At 39.5% G+C, this 23,911-nt stretch overlaps 2 protein-coding genes across 3 annotated transcripts in view; one reads left to right on the top strand and one right to left on the bottom strand.

Annotated features, from left to right (window-relative positions):
- The window catches only part of GASK1B (golgi associated kinase 1B), a 48,317-nt gene extending 24,865 nt beyond the window's left edge, over nt 1-23,452 (bottom strand). Inside the window, exons 1-3 of one of the 2 annotated variants that reach the window (XM_003984914.6) lie at nt 23,313-23,452; nt 20,895-22,033; nt 4,730-4,944 (exon numbers count right to left, since the gene is read on the bottom strand). In XM_003984914.6, the coding sequence (XP_003984963.3) occupies nt 4,730-4,944; nt 20,895-21,792 (1,113 nt within the window). In that variant the 5' untranslated portion in view covers nt 21,793-22,033; nt 23,313-23,452. Of the gene's footprint in view, nt 1-4,729; nt 4,945-20,894; nt 22,034-22,779; nt 23,003-23,312 lie in introns of those variants that run through there. The other variant, XM_011281597.4, reaches the window with a different exon arrangement.
- A 16-nt stretch (nt 23,453-23,468) lies between these two features.
- Nucleotides 23,469-23,911, top strand: part of TMEM144 (transmembrane protein 144) — a 90,355-nt gene continuing 89,912 nt past the window's right edge. The window contains exon 1 of the mRNA XM_011281596.4: nt 23,469-23,549. The gene's annotated coding sequence lies outside the window, so the exon portion shown is untranslated. The remainder of the gene's footprint in view (nt 23,550-23,911) is intronic.

The following is a 23,911-nucleotide window of genomic DNA, read 5'->3' as shown; positions in this document are numbered from 1 at the left end:
TTTTAGCAAACATTTTCAACAAACAACTCTCTGTAAACACTGTATGATGCTAAATACAGGAAGTAAAAAGATAAATTAAGATATAATATTATCAGGAGTACCTAGGTGGCTCAGTCGGTTAAGTGTTGGACTTTGGCTTAGGTCATGATCTCGCAGTTCATGGATTCAAGCCCTGTGTTTGGCTCTATGCTGACAGCTCAGAGTTCAGAGCCTGGAGCCTGCTTCGGATTCTATGTCTTCCTCCCTAACTGCTCTTCCCCTGCTCACACTCTGTCTCTCTCTTTCTCTCTCTCTCAAAAATAAACATAAAAACATATTTTTAAAGATATAATATTATATGAAAATGTAAAATTTCTCTGGAGTAATATCTACTATGAGAAAAGTCAAATGAAAAACAACAAAATAAAAAAATTATCTGAGACATAAAAACTTGATAAAGGTTAATTTTCGTGATATACAAAACATCTTTATAAATCAATATGGAAAAGCTATGGAATGCAATGAAAAGGGCAATAATTTAAACAGACAACTCACAAAAAAATGAACTGTAAATAATTAATATTTAAAAATATGATATTCTTAATCTCACTTATAATGAAAGAAACAAAAATGTAAACAAGATCTTGTTACCCTCCATTAAATCACTAAAAATATTAATCAGTTTTCCACTTCCCAAGGTTGGCAACAGAGAGGGAAATAGACACTCTCACACCTTACTGGTAAAATAATAAAATGCTACAGCACCTATAGGAAATTAGCCTTTTGTCTGTTGCACTTTGGGAAGTAACTAAATATTGGATGAATAAAAAAAAAAAAAAGTAAGTCTATTCTCACAGATGACATCCTCGTATGCATAATTTGATATACTCTTTTAGATACTAACCAAATTAACTCTGAACAATCGAATTAACTTCTGACTTTCAGATTCAGTACTTTAGCCGAGCCAAAATTGGAAAGTCCAATCTTGGTGTCATGACTTGAACAGATTCCAGTAAAGTTTTGCAGAGATCACAGCCTCATGGATTATCAAGAATGTGAAAGACACCCTTACCACCTTCCCCAGGCAGGAGAAAGAAGATAGACTACAAATAGAACTGACCTGCCAATAGAATCAGTTTCTGCAGAGGTAGCAGCAGCCTGATGCCCAATATCTCAAGCCAAATGTGATCTTGCCTCACGCAGTTTGAGTGTACTGGAGGGAATCATCCAGGTAATAACTGGCAAAGCCTGAACTAAGATAGGAGCATAAGCCATACCTAAAAGAAGATGGATTGGGTAGATACCAAGGATTTGGTCACTGTATGCACGTGAGGATAAGTACCACGAGGCATATAAATGACTCCCAAATTCTTGGCTTGGGAAATTGGAAGATGATGGTGCCATTGTCCTATAAAATGAGTGGAAGAAAGTATTGCTTAGAAGTTCGTCTCTTAAGCCAGAACTCATGAGTTGGACTCCAAATTCTATTGGATCCCAGAGATGTGACTCTGGCCAAATTACTTACTTTCTCTTTGTCTTAATTTTCTCAATTCTAAAATATGAATAATAATAATAATATCTACTTCATAGAATTGTTATGAGGATTAAATGTTAATATCTCAGTGCTTAGTATAGAATGCTTAGAACAGTACCAAGCACATAGAAAGTGTTATATAATAGATTATTAATAGTTTAAGAACTTAAAATACTTATCTTTGTTGAAAACTTATACTAGTGATATGCCTAGATTCATCCTAAAGACCACAGACAATGGACATGATGATAGAAGCTGCTGACACACTCAGGAGACCATGGCTCAGTTGGAATTTATTCTCACTCAGTCAAGGTAATGAAGAGAGTGTGACAATGTGAACACACCTTTTGTGAAAAAAAAGCTCTCTTCCTCCGTGATCTATGATATCTCTTATAGGCAGAGAGTATCACTACTTCCCTAAATGATGCTGTTTCAGACAAATGGTACATTTAGGATGCCCTAAATATCCTATGAACATTACCAACCCCATATTCTTCCTCACATTTGTGTCTATCCTCTTTATCATTTACAGCCTGCAATCTTAGTCAGACTCTTCCCTCTTTACTATTTTATGGCAAAATGCTCTCCCTTGCTAACCTTATACCAGTAAGTAATTTTATATTATTTCATCCAGCCATTCTTATAGGTATCTATCTTTATTTCATACACTATTCTTTCCTAAGTGATTTAAAAAAAAAAAAAAAAACAGAGATAGGGATGGAGGAATAAACCATCTTTACTAGTTTGCTACCCTGTGTCAATTTCTACAGTATAATGCACGGTAGGAATTGCATAAATACATTATTATTGGTTGAACCATACTTGTTGTTTCCCTCAGTAGAAAGGAGAATGACAAAAACAGAAGGTAGGTTGAGATTTAGTTGAAGATTCCAGAATTAAAACAAATGTCACTAGAGACAACTTCTAAAGGGTTTGCCCTTTATTCAGTGTAAGTTAGCTCTTAATATGACTCAGTTACAAACCTCAAAGTCATTTCTTTCTCATAGACTTCACTTCCAAGCTCATGAATTTCCTCTCCATCCTGCCCCTAGTCATCACCCTCAGGAGCTTCAACATCTATATTGACCACTCCCCAAACACTTGGCCTCATGGTAAATATCTTTACCTACTTAGCCCTAGAAATCTTCACTCATTCTTCATTTTATTGCTAATACATTTTATCACATCAACTCCCTTCATTAACCTAAGGATAACCTGGTAGTTGTCACACAGTAATGGTTAAAAAATATGGAATGTAGCCGAACCTGCCGACCCCAATCTTTGGGAACTTACTAGCTATGTAATACCAAACAAGTTTTAGGTAACTGTTGAGAAACAATTCTCCATTGCAACCTTATGCAATCTGACATCAGATTTTGCTCTGTACTGTCTCTTCAAAGATGTTAGTATAGCAGATAGCCTTGGAAGATATAAAGAGTATCTCCCTCTGGTGTGGAAAGCAGATTTGATTTGTCTGTTGACCAAGATAATGTCTCCTTCCAGGGAAAGGTTGGGCAGGTTTGCTAGCAGCCTCTATAAGATTGGGGTTTCCTAAGCTTAGGGTTTCTCTGTAGTGACCCAAACCCACTCTATGCAGCATTCACCAGGGCCACCCTTTATCAACCCAATGGGACTTGAGGGGCAAAGGAACATGAAGCTCATGCCACTTTCTCTACTATGAGTAATGAAGTCATTTGTCTGTCTCTGACCCAGGAATCTTTTGTCACCTGCTAGCATCTATGAACAGGTGGCTGACTAATTTGTTAGCTTTCAAGAAAGGTAAGATCTCAGATTTTCCACAGTTCTTGATAATAACCTCTTTATGCTTCAGTTTCCTTTTACTCAGCTATAAAATGGAGAAAAGATGCCTATCTCACAGAGTCAGTATGTTAATTAAATGGAATAATGATATATATGCAATGCTTAAAACCAGTCTGAGCCTCATAGCTGGACTCAATAACAGTTTTTTGGTGACTCTTGACTGCCTCCTTGCCAAATGGCCTGCTCTCTAGGTCAGTTCTCACTGATGGCTTTGCAGAACTGACAACATATATCATCCTCCTCTTGAAAGTTCCTATGCCTTAGACTGTGACTCTGCACTAAACTGGTTTCCTTCTTACAATTTTAACCCTTTCTAGTTCCTTCACACACACACACACACACACAGAATTAACAAAAGGAGAGGGGCACCTGCTTTGCTCAGTCCGTTAAGCATCTGACTTTGACTCAGGTCACGATCTCATGGTTCATAGGTTCGAGCCCTACAGTGGGCTCTGTGCTGACAGCTTGGAGCCCGGCACCTGCTTTGGATTCTGTGTCTCCCTCTCTCTCTGGCCCTCCCCCACTTGCATTCTGTTTCTCTCTCAAAAATAAAGAAAAATTAAAAAAAAAATTTAAGTAAAAAAAATTAAAAACAAAAGGAGAATGTTTTGAAAATGTCCTAAGACAGACCTAAATTTCCACAAAATACTACTTAACAATGCAACAACAGCAGCCAATCAGTTTTTCTAAAATGGAGAAAGGGAAAAGCAGTAATTAGAATGAAGGGATCAAGAGTATTGAGATCCTTATCAAAAGGAGATAAGTTATAAGAAACCTGTAGGATTCTGAGTCATTCAGTTATGTAGATGGCCAATATTTATTATTCTACAATATCCAATCTTAATTAAATATTTGCAAAAAACTACTGGAAAGAACACAAGAGAAATGGTGGCCATAAGCTACATGGCCAAGGGACCAGTGAAACACAATGTGGAATGATGGAACTTCAGGTGTGGAAAGAAGACAAATTTTTACCATCAACAGATCCCAGGGAAACCCAGCTCCAGCCTCCAGGTTTTAATAGTTGTAAGAACTTGGATGAGTTCCTTAGCCTCATCAAACATCAGTTTATCCACCTCACAAATATGAGAAGACCATTCACCTTGAAGAGCTTTTCATGGGTTTCCTCAACAAATCGGTTCTATGATTATTGCAGAACTGAAGAACTGAAAAATTACTCCTTCGGAAACTAATAAAAAAGCTGAGGGACATTTCTGAATATTTCCCAAAAGAACACAAAATTTTGTAATGTGGTATTATATTTGCCAAATACAGCATTGTAGAACTTAAACTCTGGCTTCACAAAAACTCAAGGTACAGAAAATTCCTTAGTGTCAGACTTCTACAACTCAGTGTCAGTCTTAGATAACCACTAATGTGATTTGATAAACTTACCTGTAACAAAAAATCAAAGAGTGCCAGCTTAGACCACTCATGATGATGTATTTCAGTACAACCCCATTCAGGTTTGGGTACTCGGCCATTCTGCCAGCACTTCTGTTTCAATGACTGTTGGTAAGTTCCCCAGGTGAGCTTAACAGAAGAGTGAGTCTCATTACTTGTTGGAGATAAAGATGAGTCCCAGAGGATGACAGGACATGGGCGGCCATCTACAGAATCCAAAAAACAAACATACTTTAGCATAATTTTAACTCAGTATGTGCCTTCAGGCAGTCACTCATAGCTTCAATCTCTCACCTACCAAACGCAGGAGTTTGAGTAGATGGTATTTCATGGTCCTTGCTGGACAATGAAAGGAAACCTTTTTGAAACAGGACGCTTTATAGATGTGGCCCAGCAATAAGCCACTAATCATCAATAACAACGTCCTCTGGTTAATGTGGTTTTACTCCACATCTAAAAGCCAGCTACCACGAAAAAGGAAAGAAGCCAGGCATTTATAATTGTCTATTCAATGTCTGAGTGGAGCTGCTATTTGTAATAACAACTGTCTGATTTTCTGAGGCCACAGAAAAAGAATTTTTAGAAGTCGCAAATTTAAAAGTGAAATTGTTTGGTTCACATCAGTCACTATATTCTCCAAAGACACAAAAAAGGAGCAAGATGGAAATTTTTTTCTTTTCTGATGGAAACGGCACTCTTCATAATGGACGTTTATTCACACATAACCTCACAAAGTGCTTTTAAGCAAATGTCATTTCTTCAACTGCATTTGTATAGATGATGTTTTCAAAAAAATCTGTCACCCTAATTGCTTTTGTCTCACTCTTGATAGTTTAGAAATTCCACTGCTAAACTATATAAAGAATGATGAGCCTGAGTGAAGTCATCATAAATGGAAAAGACCATGAAGGGTCCATCAAATGACACTTCAAGCTTAAAACCAATAACATCGCTTTCAAGCCCCCATTTCTGCCAAGTAAAGTCACTGAGAGATGATGTTAAGTGATTTTGCTTATCACTTAAAAATCAGAATGATGCTCTTGGGAAAAAAAAATGAATAAGTCACAAAGTGCTAGAAAAGCCCACTTAACTCATTCTTAACAGGCCTGGACAAGAGAGGCCTCTGAAATTATGACTGGAATGTCTAAGACACATCACAGGAATTTTTAAAAGCCCTTTCACATAACCTGAGAGATACTCAATCTATAACTGTATTCCTTTTTGTTAAAGGCATTTGTTTTACCATCTAGCTTGTTTGCCTTCTTGTAGAGTTCCTATGTCTGTGTGGTCTTTACTGCAGGAAACCATCATCTTCTACAACCTGTCTTGAATTTGCTATTACAGTGACCTCAGTAATGTTAGTGGCATTCACTTAATCATTCTGATAACCTGCATTCCAGTTTAGCTCAAAAAAAAGTCTTCCTCCATTTAGCCTGGCAATTTAGTTTAGACCTGGGTATGTAAGAAGTCCTTTAGATTTTGGAAATTATGTAACAGTCATTGACACACAATTAAAAATAAATAAATAAATAAATAAATAAATAAACAACATAGATCCAAACTAAGGAACTTCATCTGTGACATCAACCTCCCCTTTTTATTTCCTTTGACTTTCCTAAATGATTTGGGCGCTGCTGGGACCCAACTGTCTTCTTAGAAGATAAATATAATTTTAAATGAGCGTACCCCAAATACTGCACCAATGTAAAAAATCATAGTAATAAAATTCACATAAAAGCAGTCCATCGTGCAGTGGGAGACATGTAGAGACCAGTGTAATCAAGTATGAGTGGAAGACACAACATAGCTTTCAAAGACACACGTACTTTAGATTTCTAAAGATAAACACCAAGAAGTTCTAGCCATCAGTGTCTTTAGATAAAAGTTACACAGATAGCACTTTAGATTCTGAGGGCTAGGAAGTACTCAAAAGGGAGTTGAAACCTAATACTGAAGCTCAACAACACAAATCAATACAGGAGACAGGCCAGCAGGTTCCTCAGCAAGTCACAGGAGGCCCTCAGAGAAACACGGAAATGATCTACATAAACAATTGGAACAGTTAACCTTCTGGGCTGTTTTCCTTTCCCTTAGAAACATTTGTTTCTTATTTTTAAAGCAATTAAAAGCAAATCTACTCATTTCAGGAAATGTGGGAAAACATCAAAATGTAAGGCTAAGAAAACAAAAATCATCTATAATCTTCTGTCCCAGTAATTGGTTATATTATTTATATACTGACCTCTGGTATTTTCCCCATCCCTTTCTTTTCACCTAAAAAAATGGAAATTGTTTTTAGAAATTTAAGAAGTATAGCTTATGATCAGAGCCTAGACTCTGGAATCCAACAGATCTTTTGAATTCTGGTCACATTACTTCTTAGCTTTGTAACATTAGACAAGTTGAGCAACCTCTCTAAGCCTTGCTTTTATCCTCTGAAAAAAAGGGGGGTTTGGGGGGTGGCGATAACACACCTTCTAAAACTGGCTTTTAGGATGCATTTAAAGTCCTCAACCTGATGCCTAACATATATGCACATCCCAGAAAGCTTTTGCTGTAACTATTATTATTATTACACATGTTATTACACATATACATTATGCAATTGCACAGTTCATCAGTCTTCGGCTGCCTTTATTTGTTTTTTGAGTATCTACTGTATGCCAAGCATTGTTCAAGAAACTCCAAATAAGAAAATTAATAAATAAATGCCCATTTCTATTTATTTTCTTAGGGTTTACATTTCCACCAGGAGAAAGAGGCAAACAGGCAAAGAAAATAAACATTTGGGACTGTCTTGTCTATACAGTGTGTCACAATTGTTTTACTAAATATTTTACCACAAGAGTTTCTCTTATAATTAAATATTTTTAAGTAGCATCACTTTAACTGCCATACAATAATCTAGCCCAGTGGTCAACAAACTGTCAAAGGTAGATAGTAAAGTATTTTAGGCTTTGACAGCCATCCAGTTTCCATCACAACTATTCCCCCAGCAAGTGTTCAACTCTGCTATAGCACAAAAGCAGTCAAAAACAATATATCAGCAGATGGATGTGACTGTGTTCCAATAAAACTTTATTATTGACATTGAAATTTGCATTTCATAGAATTTTCAAGTGTCATAGAAATGTTATTATTCTTTTGATTTTTTTCAACCATTTAAAACTGGAGAAAGCATTTGTAGCTCACAGGGCATTCAAAACAGGCGAGGGGCCAGCTTTGGCCGACAGACTGTAGTGAATCAGCCCCTGATCTAGTCTATGAGCATACTGTATTTCATTTACCATTTCTCTACTTTAGCACATCGAATTGTTTGAATGATACATTTTCTAAACTATTATTTTAAAAGCTGTTCTCAATCTTCCAAAGGGAGCTTTAAGCTGATAGGAATAATTCATTTTCAATTAGTATTCCGGGTTTTTCTCCACATCCATTCACGTCCCCTCAGCAAAATATTTTGAGTACTGACTATAACATAAAAACATTCCATCCTACTCTGCTGGAAATCCATGCACCTCAGGCAAGGGGGATTTCTAGAAAGCAAGAAGAAAGTAGGATGAGTAGTACCTCTCAGGCTGAGCGTGGGTGGGGTGGGTCCCATCCACACACTGGTCTTCTTGCTGAGTCTCTGTGCATATGGCCCTTGAGATAACAGTAGTCAGTATGGCTCCAGATCTCAGGGCTATGAGTACTACTGTGAAAATAATTCCACTTTTTATAAAATATGGCTGTTAAAAGAATTAAATGAACTTTGATAGATCTGAAGGGATGACAGAAAAATAGCCTCTGAAAACAGGAAACTGGTTAAAGCAACTTACCCTGAAGTGTTTCAGAGATGAGGGACATTCATCTCTTCACATTCAGGTTTGTCAAAATGATGCAGTACTGTACTCTCTAGAGAAATCTTAACAGTGAAGAGATAAAATTTTAACTGTCAGAGTAGTGAGAAAGCAGGTTTTCAAAGATATGTGGGTGTTCGTGTGAATTAAAGGTTATACAGCTGCCTTAAAAATGAGACTTGCCAGAAAACTTATTTTTTCCCCAAAATCTGAATATCTCCTCTACTGCTGGTGTTCTCCCAAGTCATTCTTTATTCGAAAGACAAAGAAGACATTCTTCTGAAAAGATGAACATGAAAATTCACCAAGAATGTGCTATATACAATCTCCTTTGCCTGGATTTATGAAATGCCCTCCACTTGGAACATTGACTGCCTAGTTTTGTTGAACTAAAGGTGAATGCTAAGCACGCTGGGTCAAGTTGTGAGTGTCTGTCTGCATTTCTCCCTGGGCAAAAATTAGTAAAGATGTCCTGAGTTCTGAAATCAAAAACGCTTTCTACCATATGGGCCAAGTTCCAAGACTGCTCCAAGGCTCCCCGCGAACAACACAAAAAGGGAAGTAGCAATTCAGGTTCAGAGTCCATCATTAAAAATGACTACAAAACCTATCAAAGAAAACAAAGGCCAATCAAAACTTGAGACTCATCTTTGTTATAGGAAATGAATTCTGCCAGATTCCACCACAACTATCCACAATGCATTGAAGACAAACCTCAATGTCTTGGATCTCTAATTGCTAAAAGCAACTGTTGGTGCTGGTGTAATGCCAATGATGATGTAGCAGGTGTCTAGTTGTTAATGATCCCTTAAGTACTGGTTGCTCTAATTTTTTTTATCCCAGTAGGGTTTTGGCAATTAAAAATATTAGGCTGAAGGGAAAAAACAGGTAAGATCTCTTGGCTTAGAGTTGGTCCATGTGAACAAGTCAGTGAATGTGAGGGAGGATAAAACAGGAACACAAGATTCTGGGACAGCCTTGAGGAAGGAGGAAATTTGGAGGATTCGATGAGTCCTTCTGCCCAGGGTTTCAAATGTTGTTAATTTACTTATTCAAAACACAAATTTTTACAATGGTCCCTCAATTGTCCTCAAATAGACCTATTAGTTCATGGGTTTCAGACAGAAAGGATTCAGCGAGGCATAGCAAACACGGAGGACTTGCAAGGTCCCCAGGTCAGGCAAGGCCCAGGCCTCAGACAGTTTAGAGTTTAGTGGAGAAAGACAAGTGTGCACACAAATGACAACCAAACAAAAATATCTGCCAGTTGAATGAGTGTTTGAAGGGAACGAGTGAAGGACTAACATAAAGACTGAGCTTTCAGTGCAAAGTTAAGAAATGAAGAAAGGCTGTACTCTAGAATAGCTGTGTGCTGAAATGCCACAATTAATAGGGGAAGAGATTTAGCTGAAAAGGAGTTGAGAATACGAGGTGTGGTAGAAAAGGAAATCACAAATGTTGATTCTATCCCTGACTTATCACTGGTCTCCACAGGACGTGAGCCAGGTCCTTCAGACAGCTTGACTGAGGCACCGAGTTCCCCAAGGTCTGAGAAGAGTACCTTCCAAATCTATCTCAGGGGTGGGTGAGAGTCTAATGATATACTGAAAAATACAGCACTGTCAAATATTTAAAAGAACCAAACTTAGGTTAGGTTTTTATGATTTAAAAAAAAGAGAGGCAGAAGAAAGGCAGAATTCTTCTGTCTCTCTCTTTTTTTTTAAATCATAAAACCTATGCATAGGTACATACATAGGTATAAAACCTATGTATAGGTTCTCTATAGCCAACCAAATCCTGATTACAGGGACTTGTACCAGAAACAGATTTCTGGGTGATTTGTAACACTTTTATTCAAACAACCAAAAAAGTATTTATTTACTTATATGACTGTTTTTCATTTTATAAGTTGTTTTCTCTAGGTTGGACTGAGTTAAAATAATCTCCATATTTCCTCAAGAGTTAGCTAAGTGTGAAGCTGAGGAAGCAGGAAAGGAAAATGTCTTGTGACTTCCTCCATCACAAACTACTTAAATAATCTAAATCATCAGTTCTGCTTTAAAAACAAAGTGTCCTTCTCTGTTCTGAAAAGACTAATGGACAGGAACTTCTGCTTTCTAGGTCTGCTCTGGACTGCCACTGTATAAATTAAAACTCCCAGAAAATTCCTATCTCGATATTCCATTTAGAAAACAGAAATCAAATGTGACTTCCGGGGGGGGCGGGTTATGATGGAGCCAGGCTCCACCAACAATCATATTTTGTGAACAAAGTCCTGGTCACATTAGGGTGACCCAGTCCTGGGCAATTTATTAATGTAGATAATAAGGTAGTGTTTATTAATGTAGATAAAAGAGCCATGAATTCCTGCCCAGGGTGACCTTCCTACAATGCAAAACTCATCATATCACTCCTCTTCTTCAAACCCTTCAATGATTCCCCATTATCTGCAAGATAAAGTCCACGTCCTTACATGACATAAAACCCAGCCACTCTCCACAGACCACAGCTTTATCTTACTTCATCCCCACCCACAACCCTCCCAAACCCTAGTCTCCTTCTGAACTCTGCAGTTTCCTAAGCACCTCTGCCTTCACAAGTTTTCCACACCTCTATTCTCTCTACCCTTCCAACACCCACCCCATCTCTCACTCCACCCACAGCGACTTAAGATCTAGTTCTGACATTAGCTCTCTGGAAAGTTTTTACAATGCTCCACCCACCACCCTATGCACACATTCTGGGCTAAATTTTCCCTCTCTATGCCTGCAAGTTCTCCTAAAAATATCTCCACTGCAGTCTTATTATACCCATTTTATATGATACATCTGCTTAGCTGTTGCTACCCTCCAAGCTGAGAGAGCTCTGTGAGAACAGGGAATATTTCTTAATCACTTTTGGACCTCCATCTCTTGACATGATGTCTGCATGAAAGCAAGCATTCAAAAAATGTTAGTGAATGAATGAATGAATTTTTCAGAATCCCTCAAGTTTTATCTATAGCTCTGAAGATCCAAGGAATAGTCAATTGTCTCAGAATCGAAGTTTGGTTGGTGTGATACCCTTGCAGTAAACAGTGATTTCATTGTCCTCACTCTAAATGAGTTAAGAAAGATTAGAGAGAAACTTGAGAAACGGCGGTGAGGATATGCAGAGATTTCCATGACCAGGTTCTATCCAGCTTGTGCTCAATAGTCACTCCATGTTTCCATAATCCTGTGAGTCACTGGAATAATGAAAATGGGGGTGGTGGAAAGACCCACCGGCCTCTCTCCTCCTGACCCCAGATCACTGTCATGAGAAGGGGAATAGTTAAGGCATCATGGCTACATTCAGGAATCAGACTGCGGGACAGTGGGAAAAAGCAGGTTACAATCCCAATATGTGATTAACTGGGAAAGCCCCAGGCTACAACCTTGGAGACTAACACATGATATGAAGGGCTTATGGGAGATAGTATAGTACAGTGATGAAGAACAAGGTTATGGGGTTCTTCCAACCCCACTACACATGACCTCTCGACCTTTGGAGGACGTGTGTTATATTCGGAGCCTCATTTTTTTTCCACAGAAAATCTGTCTAATAATATCTGATGCATGGGGCCATTGCGAAATTCAGTGACATAATAAATGTAAAGTGTTCAGTGTTCCCCAGATGGTAGATATTGTTACAATCCACTATCAACTCCAAGCACTTTCTTTAAATGACCATGTTAGGTGCCTGTTTACTCAGTTCAAGTAAATATTAATCCAGATAAACAAATTAAGAAAATCTAAGCAAACGCATCACAAAGGGCTAAATCAGCTTTAAACCTGGATGAAAATAAAAGGTAACATGTACTGAGCCTTACGATGTGTTAGGCACTTTTAGAAATATTTTTTTACATATCAACTCACTTCATTTGCACAACTTCATGAGCTAAGCACTGTCCTCATCATTATTTTCACTCCCATCATCCTTATTATACTAATGAAGAAACAAGGCTCACAGCGATTAAGTTAATTTATCCCAGGTCACACAGCCACTTGATTCACAACTGGTATAGAATCAGGATTCAAACTAGAAGTCTAGATTGCTAGTTATTATGAACTGAATTGTGTTCCTCCAAATGTATATGTTGAAGCTCTCAATACCTCAAAATGTGATTGTATCTGGAGATAAGGCCTTTACAGAGGTACTTAAACAGTGCCTGGGTGGCTCAGTCAGTTAAGCATCCAACTTTAGCTCAGGTCATGATCTTGTGGTTCATGAATTTGAGCCCCCCGTTGGGCCCTCTGCTGTCAGCGCAGAGCCTGCTTCAGATTCTGTCTCCTTCTTTCTCTGCCCCTTGCCCTCACCCTCTCTCTCTCAAAAGTAAATAAAACATTTTAAAAATATTTTTAAAAAGAGGTAGTTAAGTTAAAGTGAGGCCATATGGTAGACCCTCATCCAAAATGACTCGTATTGTTATAAGAAAATATTAGAATTCAAAGAGACACCAGCGATGGGCACACACAAAGGAAAAGCCATGTGAGAGGAACAAGATAAGGTGGCCATCTGCAAGCCAAGGAGAGAAGTCTCAGAAGAAAGCAAACCTATGGACACCTTGATCTTAGATTACCAGCCTCCAGAACTGTGAGAAAATAAATGTATGCTGTTTAAGCCACCCTGCCTGTGGTATTTTGTGACGGCAGCCCTAGAAAACTAATATGACAATCCACACCCTTAACTACAAAGCTATTTGAATTAGAGAGCTCACAGCTTCTTCCCCATGTTTAAAACAGTGCTTCACACATAGAAACTAAATGCTATCAATTACGAGTGAATATGACTGCAATATTTGTCCATTCACTGAAATCAGAATGAGGCTGTCTAGTCCTTCTGCACCCGTGTGGTCCATAGACCAATCTAAAGATGGAAACAGATTTAGTACTAATGGAAAGATCATAACCTTGAGCTCAGGAAGGTTCTGAGCGGATCCCGAAGTTCTGAGTGGATCCTGAAATCAGTGGCAAAAGATTCGGGCCACCGAATTCTCACACAGGCCACTGGTGTCAGCCCCACAAAGATTCTTGACTTTTGTGTTCGCCGATGTAGCCCCCAATGACTAGAAGAGCAGCTGGCACAGAGTAGGTGCTCAATAATGTATTTCTTAAAAGGAGAAAAGACGAATGTGAGCAGATTGCATGGAACTGAGGCACGTGCATGTTTTATGCTGTGGTAACTAGTCATGTCCTTTCTATCGCAGCCATGTGTGGGATCAAGGGACAAGGTGCAGAGGCCTGGCAGACAAGGTTACCAGGTCCCCTCGCTTGTCTGTGAAGGTATGTAGTTAGCAAACAAGAGGACATTGGAACAGAGTGCTGCTTGGAGGGGATGCCAGCAAACTTGTGTTCGCCAGTGAATTAAAGTATTAAGCTGCCCAGCTCAATTTGATTGCTAAAGATAAAACCTTAGGGCTTTTCTGATAAAGAACACAATCTTTTCCATCCAGATTTTTAACAATAAAACGTGATTCCTACACTCCCAAATAAATATTTTAAGAAAGTTGGTACATACGTCCAAGATTTTTAGGATTTAGAGCCCATGTGTTTCCAGGTTGTAGAGACAGCTATATTATGCTCATTACTCCCTACACAATGCTTCTGTCCTCACCTGAGACCCTAAAACCACATGAAATGTGCAGGTGCTGTCCCCCCGCTCTGGCAACTGCCCCATCACTCAGCACATACAGTGCTGTGCACATGGACTCAAAAAGAGAGTGGAAAATACACACTGGATTTCTCCTACTTTATAATAAAATGAGGCAATGCAAGTTGGGAAACAGTGAGCAACTAGGGATGTACAATGAATTCATATGGAAGTTGGTGGGGTGCCTACAGTTTGTCATCTAAGCAGCCTTGACATACAGAATTCCTGGAACCAGGCTACCTTAATTCGGTATGACAGCTCTGTGGCAATAAGACAGCATTCTAAAAATAAAGCATACATAATGCATCTTCCATGCTGGGCATGAAAAATAGTATAATGCTTAAATGCTACCAAAATGGTGTCCCTTGGGATTCATTCACATTACTGTGCAGACCGCTGGGGAAGTTTGGGCAAAGCTGCTAAATCGAAGATCACAGAGGGGTGCTGGATCTTCTTATGCTCTTGACTTTTATATGAATGCAGTCTGCTTTTCTAATCTTAGATAAACATTTTAGAATATTTTGTCAAAAAAAATTAAATGTATCAGCACCGTATAGTATCTGGTGACCTTTGAAATGATTTAAGACTTTTGCAATAGTTTGGCAGAAAATACACTACTATGTTCAGTCACGTTTGCATCTATATGATCATTTATGGTAAAACAAGAAAATCTGGTAAGCATTGGTTTGCATTAAAAAAAAAAACAGAAAAACAAAAAGCTCACAGCAATGTTCAGAGTGATATGTCCTACTTTTCTTGCATAAAAATATCATCAATGTTAAATTGTTGAATTGAAGAAAGAAATTAAGTAGACATGTTGGTGTAGTGGCAAATTAGAAATCACCATGCTAAAATTTGCCCATTTTTGCCACTATCCCATAATTATACCAAGTTATATCTGAGAGGCAATATGGGTTAAGAGAATCAACTTGAGGAGGCTTTAGTATCAGACAGAATGGTTACAAATTCTAGTTCCATTGCTCATTAGCTGTGTGTCCTTGGACAAGTTTCAGAAATCTTGCCGAATTTCAGGATTCTCGTATTTAAAGTATCAGTAGTATCTGCTTTATATAATGGTTAAGTGATACAATAGACATAAGACGCCAAATGCAGTACAGGAATGGTGTGATGCATAACACTAGATTCATTATAAATTCACAATTGAAGAAGGTGTTATTATTTCAGAAAATGACTTTTTAAAGACAGTCCTTTGATGGTATATTCCGATTCAACTGTGCATTTCCCACATAGATAGGCCCAGGATAGGCATCTGCTCCAGTGGTAATTGCTAGATTTTGTAGTATGGTACACCACTGGCACGCCCTACCTAATTACAACCTTGCCTTTCCTCAAGTACACCCGTCCTCTTTTCTGGGTTATCTTTGGAGTAGCATCTGTCAAAAACTGGTTGGTATACAGTACAAGGTCAGCGAGTCCACTGATTTCACATACATATTTTTTGTATTCAAGGAGAATCACATAGAAGTCATCAAATTATACAATCAAGGACCTGTCCCAAGCTAGCCTGAGCTAATGGCTCTGTGCTGAAAGGATCACCCACAACAGTTTTAGTAATTAAGAAACAAACAAAACCTGAAGACAAGCTTTGTAACGGAGACAAATACTTTCGTCTTTGGACTGAATCAACGGAAAGATCAATCTGAGAGGCTGGGGGCAGGTAGATCATTTAATCATAGCATTTGATTCTCTTTTACATCTCTTCTTGCATCTCACGTATCCTTTTTACATACAGGCAATTTACATGACTTCGAGCAAAGTTCGTAATTACTCTGGGCCTCCACCACCGTGTCTACAAAACGTTTTTCATGGAGTACTCGCCTTGTAAAATTTTTATGAGGATTTAATGAGATAACTCATGAACAGTACCTAAAACGGTGCCTAGTATATCCTAACCTCAACATTACTTTTGCTGTGGTTAGGGTAGTTGACTCCTTGAGAGAAAAAGAGGCTCTTGTAGCCTGTACTGGTGCATCACTGTGTAAGCCATCTATTTCACTATATTAAACAACCAGATACACTAAAATGTTGTGGTGATGGAGGGAGAAGACCTCCTTAAGGGCCCTTAATGGATTTGTTGAAGGAAGCAGATTGATGAAAGTAGGAAAGACAAGGAAGTTCTTTCTGGATATCCAACTCATTGTATGACCGAGAGCAATCTTCTTCTATCTTTTTTTTTTAATTTTTTTTTTAATGTTTATTTTTGAGAGAGGGAGAGAGAGACAGAGTGTGAACAGGGGAGGGGCAGAGAGAGAGGGAGACCAGAATGCGAAGCAGGCTCCAGGCTTCGAGCTGTCAGCACAGAGCCTGACATGGGGCTTGAACTCACAAACCGTGAGATCATGACCTGAGCCAAAGTTGGACGCTCAACTGACTGAGCCACCCAGGCGTCCCTATCTTTTATCAACTTAAAGTGAAGGTTAAAAAACTTCTACTGCACAGTTTTTTTGGAAAGATTTACTTAGATAAGCCAAATATCTATATTTGATTCATAATACATACTAGCTGTGTTCTTGGTACTGTGGTATGTTCTTGGTTTTTATTCCCATAAGGTTAGGAATTCCCTGGGCCTGCACTGATGGGTTATTAACAAGGCATAAAGAATCAGAAAGCTATAGTATGCTCTCACCCAAGTGTGGGTAAATAAGATTAGGTAAATACGTATAGAGAGGGCAGGGCAAAGGCCCAAATATGAAGGTATATGAGGTGAACAAGATAAGGTATTCAGGGCAGAAATGCCCCCCAGCTTAGTACAAAGGTAGAAAGCTGCTTTCACAGGAAGGAAGAACCAAATTAGGTAAACAGGTAAATAGGGCTATAGACCGGCTGTGGGGCAAGGTTGCCCAGAGCAGAGATAATTAGCAAAAGAAAGGTGCCTTGTTGACCTTGAGGTTGCATGCTCTGTCTTTCTTGTCCCCTAGACCAGTTTAGGTTAACAGACATAGTGCCTAAGTCTGCTGTAAACAACCTTCCCCTGGAACCAGGGTTTTGTTTCATATTAACGCAAACCCCTAACCCCGCATATCTTCAAAACCCCCCTTCCTTCACGTCCATGAGTTACTGTTCACAGTTTCATTGTCTCTTTGTGCACGTGCATCACCATGTTTGTAAGCCTTCTGATCCTAATAAAAATGGAACAAGGACCCTCAACCGGGGCTCTTGTCTTTTCCCGGACATCAGCCATCTCTCGCATTTTAATCCTGTGTCCCGCTTTCTTGCTAGACAAGAAAGAACTCTAGACCCAGAGTTTACAACGGTACTGAGCATGAATTTATTCTCACAAACATTAATCAAAAGTCAGAACAGAACGCTTAGGACAGGATTACTTACAGGACTTTCTGACTACTCCCTCTCCCAGATATTAAAATATCTACTTTTAGACCAAGCCAGATCATCAGAGAAATACATACCTAAACTAAATCCAGCACTTCCTCCTACAGAAAACACATTATCGAATAACTATAGTGTGAGGCCAGCAGACTATATTGATGGTCCTCATAAGAATAAGCTCTATCAACCTTATTATTTGCATAATACAGAGACTGCCAAGGACATTTCCCACTACCTCTAGGATGAGCTCTTTGTAAGATCCTCCAGGAGAAATCTAGGCCTAAAATTGTTAGTACTAAAACAAATGTTTAGGGCTAAAAATGTTAGTACTTGTCCTCAGTATGGGAAGATGGAAGCAAATACAGATTTACTGTTAGGAGTCAGTGGAACAGGCTCAGACTATATTCCTGCATTCATTCAAAAATATTTAGTGAACACCTACTATGGGCCAGACTCCCCACTAGAATGTAGAAATGATAAAACAAGACAGGAAATATCTCTGCCTTCACACATCTACAGACCTAGTGGGAAAAAAAGATGATTGAATGAACAACCAAAATACAAAGAGATGATACAGAATGAAGCAGAAATAGGTCGTGGGTAACTAGATAAAATCTATCACCTCCTTATGTAGACAAGGAGGCTGAAACAAATCTAAGCTTGGACCAAGAGGCTCCCAGAGGAAAGTACACACTTCTGTGGAAATCAAGAAAGGGAAGACATGTCAGGAAAAGCCTAGAAATCGGTGGATGGAGAGAGAGATACCAAGAAGCTAAGACTGTCCACATACATCTCCTACCATGAGCAGAACTGAACTATTTATGTACTTTATATCAATGTAATAGCCTACATAAGTAGAATTATATTGTGTAGAGTGTTCATAACTATATTTAAATCATCTCATAGACTCCCGAGGAAATTGGCTTGATTTTACGTCTTTAAATAGCTACATAGGAGAAGTGAAAAAACAAAGAAAGATATAGTATTGTTTGAGATATAATCTTAGGTATTTAACTCATCACATGGAGAGCCATATCAATACAACCCCATTGGTTTCTTTCCATCACTACTTACTTCCGAAACAAGAGAAGAATGCTAGGATATATTGGGATTATAAACCTCTCCTTCAAATCGAATGCAACTGCACTCTTTATTCCCCAAAATGCTGGATATTCAGAGCACAGAATGAAATATATTCAAGGAATCCTGGTTTTGAAAAAGTTTAACTGAGCAATCAAGAAACCAGGGTTTTAGACCTGTTCATGTCACATAAAGAAATGATATCTATGTGAGGACTGGAGGCTATGTGAGTGACTCAGTGAGCTTGGTACCTCATGTGTATAGCATAGTAACAAAAATAGACAATATTTATTGAAGGTTTACTGTGTGACAAGCACTCATTCCACGTATTTTTCATGGATTCACTAACAATAACCTCATGAGGCAGGTATTATTGTCACTCTACAGTTGAGGAAACTGAGCCATACAGAGATACTGTAACATTTCTGGGTCCCATGGTTGGTAACAGCTCCAAGTTCCTACCCACTATCTTATTCTTTGGACTTTCATCCAAGAGCATCCCAGGGGAGTGCCATATTGGGGTACTATGCCTCAGGATCTATTCAAGAATTCACCTTCTCTACACAGGGGCTTTTATGACAGGATAGGGAATGACAGTATAGGATAATAAGAGTCACTCTATGCTATGTGTTGCTTTGCCCAAGACAGACTTGGTATATACCCATTATCTCAATGCCCACTAATATCTTCTTTTACTCCAGGGTGTTCCACTTTGGATAATAAGTAACACAGTCACCTAAGCCCAGTGGTTTAGAGCTTATGTTCTGCAGTTTGCCGGGTCTATGTTTGAAACTCAGCTTAGCCATTTACTAGCTGTGGAAGTTGAGGCCGATTATTTTGGCTAAATAAGTCTCAATTTTCATATCCACTAAATGTAAATAATAGTGGTATCTACCTTACAGCACTGTTGTGAGAAACATACAGTCAAGGCATGTATGAATTGTATGAATCAATTATTATCGTGCATGGCCAACAGCGAGCACCCAATAAAAATTAGCTTTTACCAACCTTTTGTTAAATGTTTGAGTTGTATCAGCACAATCATGATGGACTATTTTGTGAACTGGAGACATCGAAACATACCTGTGAATCTGAAGCACTTAGACATGAACCAGGATAAGTAAGGAATTCCAAGTACTTCCGAGTATATCACTGGTACTTCAAGAAGTACTGGTTTTAAGACTAAATTATAATCCTAAAGTCATTGGAAATGTGGTTTAGTTCTTGGCCACTCCCAAGAATCTTAATCCACTCCAGTCCAGGCTCCATAAAATGCTAAATTTTATGACACAAAGCAAGAAAATACTCTTTGAGTTTATGATCCCTTTGTGGTCCTTTTTAGCCTGTTGGGCCAACCTAGATTCATACTGGCAATTTCTGGCATTATTCTGCTTGCAAACACGAGCCACTGACCCACGCTACTTGGTATTCAAAGCCTGGAACAGCCCCAGGATTCAGAGAATATCCTTTATATGGCATAAGCATGGCCACAGATCAGCCCCTTTGCCTGCAACTAAACTGACTGGCTACATATCCCCAGAACCTGCCAAATCGTCCGTCACCTGAGAGAGTCTTAGAAATCGGGCTCAATAAATTGCAGTCACAGGCTTGAAGAAACCGTAGGGCTAGTTAGCATATATACTGAACAAATTACCTATTTTTGCTTCATTTTCTCTGCAAAATAAGGAGGTTAAATCCACTGTAAAAGAATCAAAGGGTCGAAGCTAACATGGTCTGGCTCTGGGCCTTTTAAGAAGATTCCATCTGCTGAAGAAAGATAACCCATTTCCCCTTTCCTTTCAAAAACTCCTAACGAATGAAATTCTACTTACTTCCATAGTAACCTCTCTAATAATATGCCTGACTGTCAGCAAGTTCTTTGCCTCCACCCCGCTTCCTCTTCTCATCATGCAAATTGCCACTGGCTTTAATTAGATTTAATAAGCCACTGGGAAGTGCAGGGAGGGAAATGGAGAGCAAAGATTACACAGTGTGGGCTTACTCTTGCATGTTGAGTACAGCATTTCCCTGGAACTCTCATATCCTCCCAAAGCTGGGAAAGTAAAGAATGCCAAACGTATGGAAAGACATGCTGCTGCTGTCCAAATGTGAAACGTGGGTGGAGAAAATCATTTCGAAAAGGAGAGTGAGGGAAAAGAGAAAAATCAACCCGAATCCCCAACAGCTGCAAATAACGAAGCATGTGAAGCTGTTACCTTGGATGAACTCTGATTTCCTGCTCACAGACGGCAGGGTCCTGTTGAGCCCAAGGATCCTGTCCAGGTGGAAGGCGAACACCTCACTCATGTCCAAGGGCTGCTTGAGCAGTCCACAGGGGCTGGGGCCGCAGCCGGGCACAGAGCCAGCGGCGCTCCCCTCCAGCACCAGCAAGCGGGCTCCGCTCTTAGAGGAAATTGGGTGAAGACCGGCCACGGCACCATCCGCCAACAGGCGCATTCTGAGGATGTCTTCTTTGCTCAGCCACGAGGGGGCGCTCTCGCTGTAGATCCTGATGTTGCTCTCCCTGGTCTCCGGTCGCTGAAAATCTGAGCCACCAACCTGCACCCCTGAACCGCGTATCAACCTCCAGGGTCGTTCCCCAACCTTGCCCAGGTTTCCTCCCTGCACTTCAGCATCAGCTGCCCTTGCAGCTTCCTGTGGCTGAAGGGATGGCCCAACCAAAGCCTCCTGCCCCAGGGCCGGAGATGCCACTGCATACTTCTTTCTGCGCTTGGGTTTCACTGTGCCACGGATATTGGCAGGCTTGCTCCGCTTGGAGCGTAGGGTAATGTACACCACGTTGAGCGGCAGCGTGGTCCCATTGCCCTGGGACTCTGGAGGGGCCAGGGTACCATCCAAGGGTATCTCAGGGTAGGGCGCCTCGACGGTGTCACGACCCCGGTGCGGCCCCTTTTCTGCTGCCCTTCCTTGCTGGAGAGAGGCACGTCCCACCTGGCTCACCAGAAAGCCCAAGTAGATGGCACAGGCAGTGCCCAGCAGGAGGTTCCTCCGGGTCCTTGGGCGCCGGCTGCTCCAGAGTTTACGCACCCGCAGGACGCACAGGGAGCAGATGAACCAGTTTATGAGATGCCCTGGCTTGTCTGGACAGGTCATTTCTCTGCTGCATCCACATGTTGAGCAGACTTTAAAGTCTGCAGTTGGTTCCTGCTGACATGATGCATGGTTTCCTGAATTCAGCTGTCGCCTCTGCTTAGGTATATAAGTGGTCTCCAGTGGGTAGAGTAAAGGTGGAAGTATAAAGGGTTGGTGATGAAGTTGGGAATGTTTCCGACGCTCGCCACAACAAACCTTTTAAACTCCTATCAGCTTCCCCGAGGAGAAGTGTGGCTTGTGTCTGAGAATGAATGGAAACAGAGTTAACTGAGTCACAATCTCAGACGAGTTCAGTTCCTCTTCAAGAGTAAAGGAAAAAAAAAAAAAAAGTAACCCTTTCCTTTCATAAATATCACCACCATGAAATGTTTTTTTTTTAAAGAGAGTTTAACAAATAGACACAAGATAGATGTATAGATTTGATACTCAGTTTAGAGTAATGAAAACAAAGCCCTAAAATCCAAGAATATTTTATAACTTGTAGCTGGAGTCATTTAATTTGATTCTGAAAGAAATGTATTGACATTTGACCAACCCAGGCTTTTCCTTTTTGACATTGAGAAATAATTTAAGACAAGTGATAGGTAGTTTTTAAAAACAATCTATTGCCATCCCGTGTTTACTTTTTAAAGTCCTGCATTACAAATTGGGCAGAAGCATCAAGTATTAACATTCAGTTTCAGAAACATATTATCTTAATCTGATGGTACAGTTTTTTCTTCAGAGTATGTTTCAACATCCTGCATTAGGAATTATTGTAATATGAAACCATAAACATCCATATATCTTAACAGAAGTTACATTGATTCAGTCTCACACACACACACACACACACACACACACACACACACACAAACACAAAACACAAATCCGACTGCTTTTCATTCCTTTTCTTCCCACAAAAGTCAGCTGAAAGAAAATAAAGGGATCTTAAGCTCTATTTTTTCACATTATGAAAAAGAAGAACTCACAAGCAACCTTACTTACACAGCTGGCCCCATGCTTGGCTCCAGGAAGAATGTAATCCCTGACTGTAATGCAAAGAACTTTTAAAGGCTGAAGCATGTAAGTAGAACATATTTCATGGTCAAGAGTGTTCCACATTTCAAATATTTCAGCTCAGCTTTAAAAGCTCCCTTGAAAACTACTGATTGCAAAGCAAAACAGTTACTTGTGAACTGGCTGCTGCTATCCCAGTTTTCAGATGCCTAAGTTTTTTTTTTTTTTTAAATAGTTTAAAAAATAAACTTTGATTTTAAATTCTGGAACAACAAAAGCCGTACAGAAGCAGTTTTCATTCAAATAATTTTCCACTTATTCTTAACCTCTGGGAGCCCTCTAGTGTCCTGTTTGGAAACAGACTCAGAAATGTCAGTCTCCTAAATTAAAAAAGGGATTGGGAGTGTTTGCTTGGCAGCAGCCGGATAAATACTTTATAAAATGAGGAATCCCGTTGCCCTGCTGTCCCTCCCACGTAGCTGGGGATTTAGAGCACCCAGGTTCCCGGAACTACGACTCACCTTACCATCTTGACTGTTTACAGAGTAACATGTGTCTGCCAACTCTTCTGAGAAGAAGGGGCCTACAGGTTTATAGAAAGGTAAGAAAGGGTTAATTTCCACGAGGAAAAAAATAGAACAGTGAGATAAGAGTACGTACAGATAGGCGAAGACATTTATAGTGTGGTCTTGCACAGTGCAACAGCTCACAAAAAGAAGTCCAGGATTCTCTCTGATTGGAGGTTGTTTTAAAAACAGGTTAGTAATTGGCTTGGGGAGATTGCATGTCCTGGCACAAAGGTAGGGTTGATGACCTCTGGGTGTCATTTAAGCTCCTTTTTTTTTTTTTTTTTTTTTTTTTTTTTTTTGCTTCTATGGCAAATAGAGTCAGAAGGCAGGAAGGCTACAGGGAACATTTTCCCCACTGGAAAAGAAGTTTGGGATCCTGGGGTGGGGAGGGGGTAAGAGATTAGCGTATGATATATAATCCTAAAACTACTACATTTTACAATGCAATAAGAAATAAAAGATCAGGGAATTAAAATATAGAGAAAAGGAAAGAACAATCTTCTAAGTGATATAATGCCAAAAAATTCTAATACAACTGTTACTTTAGCACT

Source organism: Felis catus, chromosome B1 (assembly GCF_018350175.1).
Source record: "Felis catus isolate Fca126 chromosome B1, F.catus_Fca126_mat1.0, whole genome shotgun sequence".
NCBI lineage: Eukaryota > Metazoa > Chordata > Mammalia > Carnivora > Felidae > Felis > Felis catus.
Note: the sequence above shows the minus strand (reverse complement) of the source record. Positions and strands in the feature narration are given on the sequence as shown.